General features: G+C 38.7%; 2 protein-coding genes across 4 annotated transcripts; one reads left to right on the top strand and one right to left on the bottom strand.

Moving 5' to 3' along the window:
• Window positions 1–1,064: 1,064 nt before the first annotated feature.
• Window positions 1,065–6,998, bottom strand: fahd2a (fumarylacetoacetate hydrolase domain containing 2A). Of its 3 annotated transcripts, none has more exons than XM_053325035.1 (8): window positions 6,854–6,998; window positions 5,497–5,765; window positions 4,744–4,960; window positions 3,428–3,487; window positions 3,179–3,341; window positions 2,291–2,399; window positions 1,517–1,604; window positions 1,065–1,294 (listed from the first exon to the last, which is right to left on the bottom strand). In XM_053325035.1, exons 2-8 carry the CDS (start codon window positions 5,763–5,765, stop codon window positions 1,232–1,234), a joined length of 969 nt encoding a protein of 322 aa, XP_053181010.1. In that variant the 5' UTR covers window positions 6,854–6,998; the 3' UTR covers window positions 1,065–1,231. The 3 variants fall into 3 exon arrangements, with proteins under 3 accessions (XP_053181010.1, XP_053181009.1, XP_053181011.1); XM_053325034.1 differs by having other exon boundaries at window positions 6,807–6,997; XM_053325036.1 differs by having other exon boundaries at window positions 5,497–5,792; window positions 6,854–6,996.
• A 559-nt stretch (window positions 6,999–7,557) lies between these two features.
• Window positions 7,558–15,980, top strand: zgc:152830 (uncharacterized protein LOC767682 homolog). Its single transcript, XM_053325829.1, has 16 exons — window positions 7,558–7,654; window positions 9,110–9,151; window positions 9,261–9,351; window positions 9,803–9,951; window positions 10,079–10,187; window positions 11,057–11,184; window positions 11,282–11,381; window positions 11,500–11,575; window positions 12,458–12,543; window positions 13,363–13,467; window positions 13,591–13,666; window positions 13,776–13,894; window positions 13,999–14,082; window positions 14,187–14,244; window positions 15,142–15,323; window positions 15,431–15,980. The coding sequence occupies exons 1-16, from the start codon at window positions 7,644–7,646 to the stop codon at window positions 15,566–15,568; spliced, it is 1,554 nt and encodes a 517-aa protein (XP_053181804.1). The 5' UTR covers window positions 7,558–7,643; the 3' UTR covers window positions 15,569–15,980.
• The last annotated feature ends 271 nt before the right edge of the window (window positions 15,981–16,251 follow it).

The raw sequence follows: 16,251 nt of genomic DNA, 5'->3' as shown, positions 1-16,251 counted from the left end.
CTCCAAAGCTGATCAGCTCTCAGACTGTGAGACTCTACTGCCACCCAGTGTCAAACTGTGAATATTGTTAAATCCTAAAAAAGCATTCACACTCAATATCATTGTTTCCAGTCATGTCATTTTTGCGGGACTGAGATGCCAGTAGGTTGGTTAATTAATGTAGGGTTGGTGGTGTGATGCTCAGTTCATCCTGTTTGTAGCTAATTATCTAATTATTAGGACACTGAACCCCAAATAACTCACCATGTGTATGTTTTTGTATTTTTTTAAAGTAAGGTGCTCTGGACAAAAGCGTCTGCCAAATAAATTAATCTAATCATTTTGAACATAATTAAGCAGCTCAAACATAATCAACAGGTACATGCCAGCTCATCACGCTGCTGCACAGTGCAGGCGGAGCCGTTTCGTGTAAGGATTTCTCTGAAGCTCGTCTCTTTCAATGAGAAAAAAAAATTAATTTCAGCAAAAAGGAAAATGAAGCAAGCACGTACATGAATCAAATCCCAGATTGAAGTAATTATGAAGATTTTTTTAAATTCTGCAACATACCTATATAATGAACAACACATGGGGATATTGTTTTGACTTCCACGCCCATGGTTGTGCTACTTTTCGAAGATTAACCCTGTTAATGTTAACCCTTGGCTGTCCAAGACACTGAGCTAAGTGCTCAGCTTGAATATTTGATGAAGCTTGAATAATCAAATTAGATGTTTTAATACAACTCAAACTATGTACTAGCATCATATGTTGGTTATGTTTCCATAAAGTGAAAAGAACAACATTTTGAAGACAGCATATTTTTAATGTAATTAAATTCCAGCTGTTAGAGGGAATGTGCTTCTTTTTTATGAGAAACAGGCAGTTTGAACCCTCAGAGGTTTCATATACAATTTGTCATCTTTAATATTAAACATAATCAGAAATATTTTAGTTTTTACATCCAAAAAGTCAGTCGGTTCACACTTTCTATTTTCAATACTGTATCATGAGTGGGTGTCAAATGAAAGAGGGTTTTTTTTAATGCTGGTGATGTGACTAAATAACTGAGGTCAAGAAAAAAATCAGAATGAGATGTACTTTTTTTACACACCATCAGATGGTTTGCATGCAATCAAACAGTAAACTCTAAATAATACTGTTTTTGAAAACAGTAATTCAGCAGTTTAATTTAACAGCTGACATTCATTTATGGATGTTTCAGATTGTTTTCAGCAGTTTATCTCAGAGTTCAGACCACTTTGTTGATTATAGAGCCTAATTGGTCTATTTGGCACTCCACCACGTCGCCTTTCTGAAAGAAAAAAAAACAGTGAAGCACTTTGTTAAAACACCTTCATCCCCAATAAATTGAACACTCACTGTACTTCGTTAGTGACTCTACTGTGGGATAAATATGTGTGAAGTTATTTTGGATAAAGTGAAAGTGAAGTTTTAAGGTGTGACCACAGGCACAAATATTTACTGAATCTAGTTCAAGTATTTTTCTTATCATAAGTTTGACATGCAAAATCACCTTGAGAAAGATGGGCGGATTCCTGAACACACCCACACCTGGAGGGGTGCCTGTCAGGAAAACATCTCCGGGAGTTAATGTCACAAACCTGACAGGAGGAGAATAAACAGAGTGGAGGCCCAAGATTCATTAGGGGGGAAGATAATTACTTTATGATATAACATCAAAAACGATTAAACCTTCTGGTGACTGTGAAAGATATGGCTCGTGTTTCTCATCCACATGCAAAGATTATCTAATTTAATCACACATTTTATTTATGTAGTTATTCGTAGGTAAAGATAAAGGTAAGCAGAAATAGAGAACTTCCCCAAATGATTCTAATGTATTTGAGGATCCTGTGAAAGGTGCCATGAGCCGCTGTCATTACAGAGCGATACAGGCTTTGTCACCAGTAAGTCAAGCAAGGGAGTCAGACGCTTAGCTTGTCCATGAATTTCAAATCAGATCATTGAACGCACCACTTGTTCAGGGCGCTTTAGGGAAACGGTTACCAACTGTGGTGGATAAGTATCAGCTGAAGCATGTAATTTCAGCTTTGATTCTGATGAACAGGGGCCATTTGCAAGCACAGTGATCCTATTGTGCATTTATTTCTGACCAGTTAGATTTGCATAATTTTTTTAATGAACACTCCGCACTCTCTGCTGGAGTTACTGAAGCACAAAAAAAGTTAAAGTTTGAAGTATATTTTATGTAAATTTGCACTTTAAACTCTCTGTGAGGCAGAGACACCATCAACATGAGGGATAAGTGTTTACTGAGTGGACGTACTTTGAGACCCAGGCAACCAGCGCCTCCGTCTTGAAGATCATCTGATCAGTGTTGCTGCTCTGGACGGTGTCTCCATTAACCAGGCAGCGAACGGCCAGGTTGTGAGGATCTGAATGTGAAATGATGCAAAAAAAACCCAGCACAGTTAATATTCCTTTTTGTTGTTTTAGACTTGGGTATTACACAATAACTATTCAAGGAAGTCTATGGTCATGTTTTTATATTTAAAAAAAACAAAAAAGCTGAAATAAAGTAAGTAAGTAGACAATAAATATTTTTAACAAACTTAGAAAGAGTGAGTGTTCAGTGTGTTCTGTTAAAGGACAAACTTTGATATATAAGGATACTCATCACTATTGATCTTCTATAAAACAGATTATGTTAAGGAACAAATTTATGTTTCTCTGTTTCTGAAATTGCCAAATTATAACGAAGACAGATTGATACACAGGGACAAGCTAAGGAAGATACATTTTTTCCAGAAAATCCATTTTAAACTGATTTTTGATATGTTATAAATAAGTATTGGTTGTGGCAACTTTAACACATTATCATAAGCTGAAGATCCATGTCCTTTGATTATGTGGCTAATCTTAAATTTAACGTAATCGATCTCTACATGTTGGATATCATAAATATGGTAACACACATGCAGACTGTTTGTACCTCAGAAATCTTTTTGGACTAATATTTATGATACAGTTGAGGCTGCGCTGCTGCTTCAGTCAGATAAAGAGCCGACACTTTTCACAGAATTGCTGCTTGTTGACGGCTTGTTAAGTGACGCTACTGAAGTACAAAATCACAGATAATTGCGTGATTCACCAGACTGCCTTTAATTTCCACTTTCTGTCTCGCCCCCTCCCTGCCTCTCTCGTTCACTTTCACCTCGCACAGCATCTGTGGTGACTAAGGCGGGGCCGAGAGGACAGAAGCTGTCGAACGTTTTTCCCAGCAGCCATTGCTTTCCGTTGCGCTTCATCTGCCAGTCACGCGCGCTCACATCATTGGCTACAGTGAACCCAGCCACATAGGACAGGGCGTCCTCCTCCTGAAGAAGAAGTGGGGTGGAAATGAAAGTCGGGACAGATGCTTCAGTGTTATAATAGACATCACTGGTGCTGTTCTGAAACTCACCTTGATATGTTTTCCTCTTCGTCCAATCACAAAAGCCAACTCCACCTCCCAGTCCACCTCCTTGAAACAAGGAGACAAAACATACTGCGTTAAAAAAGCACCAGAGCTGCATCTCAGTTCCATACTGCACACTAATTGGAGGATTTGAGGTACGAAGTTTGTTCACCTTGGACAGATGACTGTATACTGAAAACAGAGTAAGCAGACTAAAAAAACACTGAAATGTGAGTGTGCTGTATATGCACACTGTTGTCCCATAATGCAAAGCACAGAGCAAGTAAGGGCATTAAAGTCCGTGTAAAGTAAGAATAAATATGTGTTCTGAGTTTGACATACCACAGAAAAGCGTGTTGTTAACCACCCTGCCAAATTTGAATGATTAAAAAAGTCGTGAAATATATGAAATTATGCTTCAAAGTAAAAACCAGTCTCTTTCTCCTCTCCCAAACGCTGTGGGAGTGAAACCCCGCCCCCTACCAAGTGTCATCTGTCTATCAAAGTCACCATCTCTACCAGAAACATGCAGAACTTTCTGCTGCTAACTCAGCGGCTAACTCAGCTAACTGGCTAACTGTAGACTGTAGTAGTAGTAGTAGTAGTAGTAGTGTGCGCTGAATGTATTTATACAGCTACAGCAGCAGGGGCGGGTTTATGCTAATCACTGCCGTATTTTCTCTTTGTGAAAGTTCAATTGATGATCACACTTCAAAGTCAGTTTGACATCCAAATGCACATATATTGAATTATTTACTGTTCGTATAAAAGTAAAGTATGTTGATTTCTTGAATGCATAGTAGTAGTAGTAATAGTACACCATAAAAATGTGTTGGTACATACTGTGTGGAGTTGGTATGTAGTATGGCTTGGGGACACAGCATGATGAGCAGCAAGATATCACAAAACACCTAAAGAAACCCCCCTAATCCTCCTGAACATGATCATGTCTTATTGTGTGGTTTCTATGCTGTGTCTAGAAGAATAAAAATGGTGCAATGGTGCACTTCTCTCATCCTGGATACCGTTTTCACTCAGATTAACAAGTTTTTAGGTTTTAGGTTTTTTTAGGATCCTGGCTCTCACGTGAGACTAAAAGACCATGCAGAAAAATACAGTAGATCTGTCACAATATGAAAATACAACTTTCACCTTTTTTGGACATTTTGGATTAAATCTAGTAAAAAAATAAATAACTTTAACTCTAAGACATTCACAGTATTTAAAAGTCAGGTGAGTCTATAGATATAGTTTCTCCTCGGTTTTTAAGACAACTCAAATCTAGACCACCTGAGATCTTTTCTTGGGGTGGAGTCTCTCACCTGGCTCTCTGCGGGCAGAATGATGTCATCGTACGGTCCCGTGATGGCACTGGGGAACTTGCTGAAGATGATCGGCTCTTTGGGGATCGGGGCGTTCTGCTCCAGGCAGTGGTCGCGGTAGTTCATCCCCACACACACCACCTTCTCTGGAGCCAACACAGGAGACAGCAGCGTGATGTCTGAACGCTCCACCACACACTGACCGGACGACAGCGCTCTGAGGAAGAGGAGGAAGGAGGAATGATGATGATTATCTGTAAAATGAAGTTGGTATTTAAGCAGATTTAGTTTAATGAGCAAATGGATGATTATGTTTTATGGAAGATGATTATGGTTAGAAAATGTATCACTAGGAGGAAGTTGTTTAACATCAGACATCAGAATTTGATCATTTTAAAAGATTTTTGAAAGAAGTTCTTGATTCACAAAGAAGTTTTAATCAATTGTGATGTTTTAAAAGGAACATGGTTTTTAAAGATTTAATGAAAATAACTTGTTGAATGGGAAGGTGATGATTTAAGATAATTAAAAAAGACTGATTTAGAAATATGTTGATTAATATAGGAAGATTTTTAAAGTTCATAACCACTGAAGTAATTATTGAGGAAGATAATTATTTGAGAAGGGAAAAATATCATAACAGGTAGACTGATGAGTTTAAGTTAATAAGATGATTCTGGTATGGAAACTAATTAAGAGGCAAAGAAATGATTAGAAAATGACTAACTGTGACTGAAAGTATGTGTCTGATACCTTTGTGCACACTCCAGGCCTTTATCTCCCAGCTCCAGCAGCTCCCTCATGGTCGAGGGCATGGAGGGCTCAAACGCCTTCAGATCCACCACACTGAGCCCCTCGCCTTGCTCAACTCCCACTCTGATGCCTCCTTCCTCACCATGGCGATGAAACTGCACCAGGCGCATCCCTGCACTGCACACGCCTCGCCTCTGAGGGTTTGCTGTCAGTCTGTGAAGAAATAAACTCCTCCTGAGGATGCAAAAGGAGTGGAGAGGATGTCTCATCTGTTGAGAACAAAAGAAGTGAAAGTGCTGTGAGGAGGAGAGAAAGGAAACGTGACAGACAAGCAGAGAGAGAGAGCATTAAAATTAGGATTCAGGTATTAGCACCAGAGTGATTAATGTTCTGTTTATTGATTAATTGATTACCTGCTGTGAAATTACATGACCTTTCCATCTCTTTGTATAAAGAGATGCAACAATTTCAAAAGGACAGGTTCACAATGTTTCAAGTCTTAAACAACAGTCAGGTGCCCAAATGAACACAGAGAGTTTTCCTCGCAGTAATCATTCCTTCCTTTTCTCATACTGGCTATTAACAGATAGACTTCAGATCAGCTTTTTAATATATGTGATTGGGGCAAAATCCACAGTGAATTTATGCAAGAATGCTTATATGAGGCTTCAGCAGTGTGTTAGTCATATCAAGTGGATATATGCCACATTTACAGTCTCTTCAGCAACAAAGTCCATCTTTGTGTTTCCTTGTTGTATAGCCTAGTAACTAAAAAACTAACGATATCTACTTGATTGGACTCATTTGGGCTTCAGATACACTTTTACATACATTTTTGCACAGAAGATTTTGTCCCCCATCGCTTGCATTGTAAGTGCATTATAGGGGGGGAGATTCAAGATGGGCTTTGTTGCTGAAGAGACTGTAAATGTGGCATATATCCACTTGATATGACTAACACACTACTGAAGCCTCATATAAGCATTCTTGCATAAATTCACTGTGGATTTTGCCCCAATCACATATATTAAAAAGCTGTTCAGATGTTCAAATGAGCATCTGACTGTTTTTATTTTTAGACAGACTTGAAAAATTGCAAACCTGTCCTTCAGTAAAGTAAAACTCACAGAACTCAAACTCCACTGATCATGTGAGAACAACATGAGCAGTGTGTGAACAGGTTCATTCTTTAAACCGGTTTGCCTGGCTGTATTTAGGCAAAGTACAAACCGCTTCAGCTTATCTGCCAACCTTCAATTATCACTGTCACAAGTAATAGAGTTATAAATCATGATAAGAAAACCACAAACCTGCATGAACACAGTCTCAGTTAAGTTAGCTGGTAACTTTTGCCTACCTGACGCTCGAGCTGCAGCGTTGCAAATTGCCTCTTTTTTATATATATAATTTTTAAAATCTCAGATAAAGTGAAATTTCAAGAAGACTGGGACACTATAACGTGCCACTGAATACCCAGGACAGTAACTTTATTTCCTTGCCCTTTGCACTGCCTCTGGTTAATACTTACCTTTGATTCTGCACCGAAAACACCACTTCTAACTACTTCCGTTTAGCATTTGTAGTCCGTGAGGTCAGTCGTGTTTAAATCGAGATAAATCACTCAACGCAAACTACAAAGTGTAGCCATTATTTTTTTAAACAATATTCTACAAAACAAAAAACAATAAAATACTCTTATAATCTCCTTAAAGATGATTTTCACGTTTTTTAATCCGCTGTAGAAACTACAATTCCCAACAGGAAGTTTAAACGCGTCTTCCAGTGCGGTGGGAATTGAGCAACTTCACGTACATGAACGACTGAACAAGCATGAAATAAGAATTGTATTGATCAAAACATACATTTAATGCACCATAGAGACTATGAACACTTTAATATAAATTAAATGCACCTTATTAATGTCGCAGTTGGCGTTTTTAATAAGACCGTAACCTTTAAATCGGTGAAAAGTAACGTTTTCACGACTTGGATGCGGACAATTTCGAGCAACGAGAAGCCCCGTGAAGGCAGCACGAGTTCAATTTATGGTATCATGTGATCAACCGGAGACGCAAAGGGAAGGAGCCGCTGTCATCTGGTGTCAGCTGTCTCTTTCACCCTTAAAACAACGGAGGAAGAGGACCAAAATGTGCACCAGGTGAGATTAATGGCTGCTTTTGTTGAAAGGGGGCCTCTTTTTCCCCCCGCTTGCTTTTCACTTCCTTTCTCAGGTGCAGCTTTCATGCGCTTTGTGCATTAATTTAACACAAAGGCACATTTACATGCAGAATTTTCTCCAATAATTGTATCTTTGTGTCTATTATTCAGCCGGTTTATCTTAGTTAATAAATGTGTGCTGTGCAACTGAGAATGGGAAACATCTGATCCCCTCGTGTTTCAGTGGAGGGTTTCTTATTTCTGGATTAATCAGGATACTTTTTGCTGAGATTTCGCTTTCTGTACTACATAACTTCCCTTTCCTTTCTCCCAAATGTCATATGATGCCAGAAATTACTCACTAGTCAGTGTAAAATTTAGACTACCGTTACACAACACTGTAATCCGTGCTGATTGATCTCCATAAAGTGCACATGTAGGTTCAAAGTCTTGACTATGCTTCAGAGACAAAAAAAAAGACAAAGAAAACCATCACACTCTTTAAGGATAGGTCCACAGTGTTTCAAGTATGTCTTTAGACACCAGTCAGGTGTCCATATGAACACTGAAAGAGGTTTTCCTGTGACAGTCTTTTTGTTCAAAAATGCATTTAAAAAGTTGATGTGAAGAATATGAGGATTCAACAGTCTGAGTTAGTCATATCAAGTGGATATCTGCCACATTTACAGTCTTTTTAGCATTAAGTTTTCTTTGTGTTTCACTTAGTAGCAAAAAAGGGACTAAAAAGACTGAAATGTTCAGAGATATCTACTTGATTTGATTCATTTGGACAGCTGAATCTTCGTAATTAGCTTCAGATGAACTTCGATACATGGAGGCTTGTATATTTTTATTTTATCAATATAAAAAAAATCCATAAAACTACACAGAAGTCAGATACACTAACTATAAAACAGTAAAGGCTATACAGAGGGCAATCGCACATAATGGGACAAAGTGCTTACAAAGTGTTTTCGGGACAGCCAGAAGGCATTGATCAATAGATTTCAGTAATCTCACCGAGGTCAGGAGACACAATCATTTGGAAATTGTGGGTGTGTCATGCTTTATAGGTGATTAAACAAACACAGGTCTGATAGTCTACTCCAGGGTTACAGAACCAGTTAAATTAGTGACCTTGCCAACACAAAATGTTTTCATTTTCATTTCACAGTCATTGTTTGAAAGGGGAGAGGACCAGAGTTAAACGTGGTGCTAAACAAATATCAGGGAGTATTTTCATTGCAGTCAATCAAATTAGAAAAACAACAGATCTTGGATACCTGACAAATGTTTTAAGACAGACTTGGAAAAAGTGTGGACTTGTCCTTTTAAACACAGACATCAACAAAAGATCTCTAACCTGCATTATTGTCCTAGATAGTTGCTTCAACCTATCAGACAATGCTGACTTTGCTTGTTTGAGCAGAAATTAACTTTGTGTTTCTCTCTGCAGCATCCAGCCCATTGAATGGACCGCCGACCTCAAGAACCAGAAGTAAGTATCAGAAGAAATGCTCCACTTCCTCTTTAGCTGCAAGTTTGTTGGTGTTTGCATCTTTGGCAGACAGCTGTGTCAAATTACGCTGTTGTCTTGTCTCTCTTAGCTTTGATGGCATTGTCTTGGTGGCTCAGAGCCATGAGGAGCTGCCCTCTGAACTTGAGAGTCTGAAAGCTCCTCTGCAGGACTACAGCTCTGTAAGTATCTGTTCCTTCTACAACAAATACATTCAGACCCCCATCAAGCCTTAACATTCAAACTTGCATTGATGGTGCTGAAAATCATAATGTAACACCAAAAGAGGCCTAATTTCTCTTTAGTACCTCTAGTCAATATTTAAGAAGGGACATCACAAGTCAATTAACAGGATAAAGAAACAAACTCTCCTCATCATTTGCTGTTTTCTTGGGGATCACTGGACAAGTTCACGTTTCAATTAAACCAGGACAAGGTCAGAACCAATGCAATGTATAATGTCCACCAGGAGATGATATATGATGCTTCTTGCTAGTAGGATGTCACTGTAGGAGCTGTTTTCAGTTTGATGTAATATATTTGTATACACCTCCAACCACTGGGCAGATCATCCTTGTTTTCAGATAATTGTTGAGAGATGTACTTATGTGTCTCTATCTGCTCTCCTTCTAGGTGGACAGTGGTCTAGGGGAGGAGGTGGTGGTCCTGAAGGTCCCTGGTCTCCCTGGTAACCGCCTGGTGTTTGCTTCCACTGGCCCGGTAAACCGTGACTACGATGATGTCAGGAACTTCAGTGATGCAGCCATCAACGGCATCAAGAGGTCTGTCACTTGATTGTAGCTGTTTTATCTTTTTTTCCTGGTTAATGCCTACTGGTTACTGGTTACTGGTTACTGGTTACTGGTTTCTGCTTTGTGTTCTGTGTTTCTGATCCCAGTGTCTTTTCAGGGCCTTGAAAACAGGCATGCAGCGCCCCCTCCTGGTCTGCCCTCCACACAAGGACTATAAGAACAGCACCTTGGTGGCTGCACTCGGGGCCCTTCATGCTCTATACATGGTGAGATTTTCTTAATTAATCAATTAGTTGTTTGGTCCACAAAATGCTGAAAAATGTCATTTTTGAAAACCCCAAATTCAGTCTAAAATGTCTTGTTCTGGCCCAGCCAACTGTTTGTAACCTAAAGATACGGAGGCTACAATCACTATTTACTAAATACTTGGCAATTAATTTAATAGATGACAACTAATCGATTAATCAACTAATCATTGCAGCTTTAGTCTTATGGCTGTGTTCATGTCATATGTGACTGATGGTAAAGACTGCAAACATGTCATCAAACAACTCAAGATGGTTGAATAATTATAGAGTTGGTCGACTGATGATTTAAAAATTGCATCACACAATATTCATTAGATAGACTTTGGTTGATGTGAGGCGTCTTTATTTTCTACATTTTCAAGTACTAGCCTAGGTCAGATAAGTAAATGCTTACTTAAATGTCATTTTCCCAGTCATAATCACTGCTTGGTATCTTGGTAAGTCAGAAACTTGAAATTATGATAACTAATTATAACAAATTATAATTTGATTTGTAAAGCCATTTAAACATGCCATTTAATTTTTTTTTTAAAGAGCCATTGGTTTCATCAAGTCAGTTGCAGGATCCAGTGTTTTCAGAGCAGGCCCTTCACAAGGGACTAAAAATCAGGATATCTAAACCTCTGTGTGACTCATAACACGTCTGAATCCTCACATTTGAGAAGCTGAACTAGCAAATTGTGGGCATTTATCCATAAATAACAACTAAAAGTGAATATTCAATCTAATTATGCAGCTCTAAACCTGCATATGTCTACATATAAGATGCTAGAACTTTATCTCTGGTAAACAACTGCTTACTTTTTTATATCTGTTTCTCCTCAAAGCCCCTGGAAGTGAGGGAGGGGAACATAAAACCCACCAACTACAAGGTGTGTGTCCTGGGACTCTGGGTGGCACAGGATGCCCAGGGAAAGAGACTGGTGGAACTGGCTAATGCTCTGGAGAGCGGGAGGTGGGTCGAATTATGTCACCTCATTCCCTGCTGAGATTTCTCATGTTTTGTTGTTGTTGTTCACCCACTCACAAGCTGTCCTCTCTGCCTTCCATAGACTGGCATGCCGCGACATCGGTGGCTCAGACCCTGAGCGTATGGCTTCTCCTCGTGTGGCCGAGTACGTCCAGGAACTCTTCAAGGACAGCCCTGTGAAGGTAAGAGAAAGATTATGTCATGTCTCCAAACAGAAGCATATCATTCTACATTTTACATTTTTGTTTAGCATTACTCCAAACCAAATTAAAGAACATGTCTGTGTTTATTTCCCTGTAGGTGGAGGTGTTGAGCGACATGAAGGTTATGGAGAAGGAGTATCCCTGTCTGGCTGCAGTCAACCGCTGTGCCAACAGTATGAGAACATCTTATTTCATTTTATTGTTGACATTGACACAGAAGGCTATAAGTATAGACTATAAGTTTATTTTAATTTTCTCTTTATTTACTCCCTTTTGGCCACATTATCAAACAGCGTGATGTTTCATTTCATTGCTATGCTGATGATACTCAGCTGTACCTGTCCTGAAAACCATCTGAATCAATTAAATGATCTTCCCTGCAAAACGGTCTCATTGCAGTTAAAGGTTGGATGGCAGAAAACAGAAAAACTGAAATTCTTATTTTAGGTCCTGAGCACAATCATGGCCAAGGTCTGTCTGCGTCAGGGTGTCCAAAATGCAGCTGCCAGACTCCTTTCACTGGCTGCCTGTCTGTTTTAGAATTGATTTTAATGGATTGAATTTTACTCTTGCCCTTTAAGGCCCTAAACAGTTTGGCACGGAGTTATTTGTCTGAGCCTTTAATTACTCATTAGCACGTAGCTTGAGATCCTCTGATAAAGCCCTGTTAGCTATTCCCTGGTCAAGGTTGTAAGTCAGGTGTGACGAGGCTTTTGCTGTTTGGACTCCAACCCTTTGGAAGAGCTTACCTGAACTTAGACTAGAACATTAACTGCCTTCTTTTAAATTGTCTTTCATAACTTACTTCTACCTTATGGCTTTTGCATATTTTTTACTTACTGTTATATTTATCCATTATTTGTATCACTACTTTTAACTGTTTTACTGTTTTATTTTTTATGTGATTGTTTTCCTGCTTTCTTTTATTTGTTCTTCTCCATAATGTACTTTGTAACAGCTGTTTCTAAAAAAAAAAAAGTCCTATACAAATAAATGTGTTATTAGTATCATAAGTGGATCTTAAAGACATTTGCCCTTGTGTCCTCCTAATACAGGTGTACCTCGTCACCAGGCCAGAGTTATCAAGCTGCAATACTGTGGAGAGGGACCCATCCAAAAGACCCTCATGCTGGTGGGCAAAGTGAGTGGAAACTTTCAGACTTCTTCACTCAGACTACTTAAATCAACCCCAAACTTCTGCAGTTGAGAAAACAATCTTCTTTTAGCTCCAAAAGATCAATTTGTAATTCAACAAACTTCACCCGCTGCCTACAGTGATGTGGTCTCACACAACCAGGGTATGGTGAAAGAGAAAGTCTTATAATAATGAAATAATGAGGTGAAAATGGGACTTTTGGATCCAGAATGTAGTGTTTTCGTATTCAAAATACTTACACTATGCTTACTTCAAGTAAACATTTATTCAAGTAAACATTTACTTGAAGTGAAATGGCATTTTAAATTTTGAAAAGAGACTAAGACTAGGATATGATCAGCGATTGACACAGATAGATTTTATGGGGGGTTTTTAAGCTGTAATATTATGGCTTTATAGTTGGTGATAATGTTTAGATGAAGGCTGGTAGTTTAATTGCAACACAAATGTGAATGGAGTTTAAGTTAATGACTGAACTGTCAGTTCATCGTTAATCTGTACAGACTCATTAGTAAAAATTTCAGTCAAGTACCAACGTTTTCTAAAGATATCAAGGAAGTGATGTAAAATGATTCACAAAATCTACAGTACAAGTAATGCTGTAGCCGTAAAACTGTGTCAGATTGTGTTACATATTGACCCAATTACACATATAAAAAAGCACTTGATACATTTAACTTTGAGGCGATTTAGGGAGAAATGTAGGCGTGAAATTGAGGTTCATGTGCAGAGATTGTTCTGTATCTGTCCCTTTTTTAAAAAAATAAATAAAAATTTAGGTTGGTCTTTGTGTGGTGTTTCCAGGGCATCACCTACGACACTGGCGGAGCCGACATCAAGGCTGGTGGTTTTATGGCTGGGATGCACAGAGACAAGTGTGGAGCTGCTGCTGTCGCCGGCTTCTTCAAGGTCAGTGACAATTTCTGCAGATGAGTCTCTCACTTAGAGACAGAGATGTTCACACAGAGATTAAAATTTGAGCTTTAATGGCTTGTTTACAACACTTACTAAAACCTCCCTCTCACTGTCTAGGTCTTAGCCAAGCTGAAGCCAAAACATCTGAAGGTTTACGGCTCGATGGCCATGGTGAGGAACAGCGTGGGTGCAGGTCAGTGTCTTTTTCACATTTTTACATCATTCATGTTCCTGTTTCCAAGGAATCAAACCATCAGTGTTGTTGCTGCCTCTCTCATGTGTGTGTGTGTGTGTTTTCTCAGACTGCTATGTGGCCGATGAACTGGTGGTTTCCCGTGCGGGTCGCAGAGTGAGAGTGGGAAACACTGATGCTGAGGGACGTATGGTGATGGTTGACCTGCTGTGTGAGATGAAAGAAAAGGTCAGAATATTTTATAATATTGATATCTTGATTAATTTGTACATCCTCCCTGTTTTTACACCTTTCTCCCTTCTCATTGTAATTGTATCATCTGACCTCTGCAGGCAGTAAGCGAGACTTCACCTCAGCTGTTTACTATTGCGACCCTGACTGGCCACGCCATCAGAGCCATGGGACCCAACTACTCTGTGAGTACTAATGAAATATTTAATACTGATGAGACTCACCAAGACATGTTAGAAGTTTAAACATTAAAAATCCAAATGGTTCAGTTTTGAATATCTTTCTTTAGATCATCATGGATAACGGACCAGCTCATCGCTCTGGAAATGCTGCTCAGTGGCAGAAAGGTGAGAATACATTACAATATGGGAAAATCTGAGTGGGGAGGTGAATTTTGGAATAGTAGCTTTACAAAATAACCTTAATTCAAGGTCCACTTACTAGTTTTCTACATCTCAGTTATGATCAGATATCTAAACAAGTGTCAAGGTGTGAATTGAATGCACCTGTTTTCATTTTAAGAATTCAAGAGTTAAGCAATAATTTAAACTATAGTTAAAACAAATAATAAATTATTTTGTTGATTTTCAGCAAGTTTACTCCGATTAGTATTTTTACTGAAATAAAGAAAAAAAAAGTCTGTTAAATCTTCTTGAATATAAAGATGTGCATGTACACTTAAATACACTGTAGATGGATCAAATATTTAATATGTGATCTTTTGTGATTACACCATTTGACATTTTCAAGAGCATCCAGTCTTACTTTTGGTTTAAAAGAATGGTGCAAATGTCATTTCACATGACACAAAACCAACAAAAATACAAAATGTACCTTTTAACAAACCTGATGCTGCTTTTAAGACTTTTTTTTTTTTTTAAGATATTTTTGAATTTCTCATCTTGCCAACCCTTATTTGTCACTGACCCATTTATAATTATACATGATGACATGCATTTATTATTGACCGAAGTAAACAAAGCTACTCGACATCACAACTCCTAGATAATCAAGCTAACTATATGACACATGTAAACGTGATTATTAGAGGGAGTTGTCTCCTTTGTAATCTTGTGAACCACATAATCACACTGTCTTCATCATAGTAATTGCCATAATTGAACTATTTTGTGCATGTAAATGTAGCCACTGTTTCATTATGGATTTAATCCTTTCATACAGCTTCTTAATAAGCGTTTCCTCCATCACTACCTAACACACATACTTTGTCTTCTGTCTTGCAGCCGGAGACATTTTGGGCGACGTGTTCGAGGTGTCCAGTATCAGACGAGAGGACTATGATTTCCACAAGGGTAAATCTGAGTACGAGGATATTCTCCAGTCCAACAACCTGCCGTCCTCCGCTACTCCTCGAGGACATCAGACCCCTGCTGCGTTCCTCATCATGGCCTCAGGGCTCCACAAGGTGCACAAAGAAAATTATTTATCTACTGTAGATGTTGGAAAAATATATGATGGCAGAAGCAGAGTAATTAATATGTATTATTCACTTTGTTTGAATCTCTAACACAGCATGGCGTGGATTCTAAAACCCCTCTGCCCTACTCCCACATCGACATCGCTGGGTCCAGTGGTCCTTTCCCAGGTGTGCCAACAGGAGCCCCCATCCTCGCCATGGCAACCAACTACATCCTGTCTGATAGTCTCTAAGCAGATATTCTCAGTATAAAACGGTCCGTAGACTCTGTATCAACACAAACTGTTAAACCGTCCAAACACAAGTGAAATACCTGCCGCCACATATAGTGCAAAATGTGCAAGTCTTGATGCCTAACATTCCTTTATACCTCATACTGCTTTTCTAAAAGAATTGCTGTCTTTTTCTAAAATCTTGTGACATTCGTCCTATCTACACCAAGTGTCAAATGACCCTTTTTTTTAAGTGGCCTGAATCAATGTTAACACTCAGGGGTGAAATGGCAGAATAAAATTTAAAAAGCATCCTTTTTATGTGTCTGTATGTGTGTGATGAACTGGGGACATAGTTGTGTGATTGGTGCTGAAGCAGTGGGCCAGTCAAACCAAGAATTATTAACTGAACAATAAAACAAATTTAAGAGGTCACCATGTTCCTTTCATGACTTCTTCCACAAGGGTCTGTATATTATTACAGCAGTGCTGTTTTTAAATATTTTGGATCAGAAGAGGAGATGAGCCAGATGGGTTTTTGTTCCTGAGAGGTAGTAAAAAATCAAACTTACACTTTTGCCACATTAATTTAGTGATATGTTTAAAGACTTGTAGAAAATATTGCAGGAAAAAAGCATAACTGAAGCAAAGATTCTGGGTACTTAAAATTAGCTCTACATGAACCAGTATTCAAGTCCTGCTTA

This window comes from Scomber japonicus, chromosome 9, assembly GCF_027409825.1.
Source record: "Scomber japonicus isolate fScoJap1 chromosome 9, fScoJap1.pri, whole genome shotgun sequence".
Classification (NCBI taxonomy): domain Eukaryota; kingdom Metazoa; phylum Chordata; class Actinopteri; order Scombriformes; family Scombridae; genus Scomber; species Scomber japonicus.
The sequence above is the reverse complement of the archived record's forward strand: the minus strand, read 5'-3'. Positions and strand labels throughout refer to the sequence as shown.

Coding starts and splice junctions, on each gene's coding strand:
- zgc:152830 (XM_053325829.1), top strand. Junction 9,152..9,260: donor GCCGACCTCAAGAACCAGAA/GTAAGTATCAGA, acceptor TGTCTCTCTTAG/CTTTGATGGCATTGTCTTGG. Junction 9,352..9,802: donor CTCTGCAGGACTACAGCTCT/GTAAGTATCTGT, acceptor CTCTCCTTCTAG/GTGGACAGTGGTCTAGGGGA.
- fahd2a (XM_053325034.1), bottom strand. Junction 3,488..4,743: donor TTCTGCCCGCAGAGAGCCAG/GTGAGAGACTCC, acceptor CCTTGTTTCAAG/GAGGTGGACTGGGAGGTGGA. Junction 2,400..3,178: donor CACCACAGATGCTGTGCGAG/GTGAAAGTGAAC, acceptor TTTCACATTCAG/ATCCTCACAACCTGGCCGTT.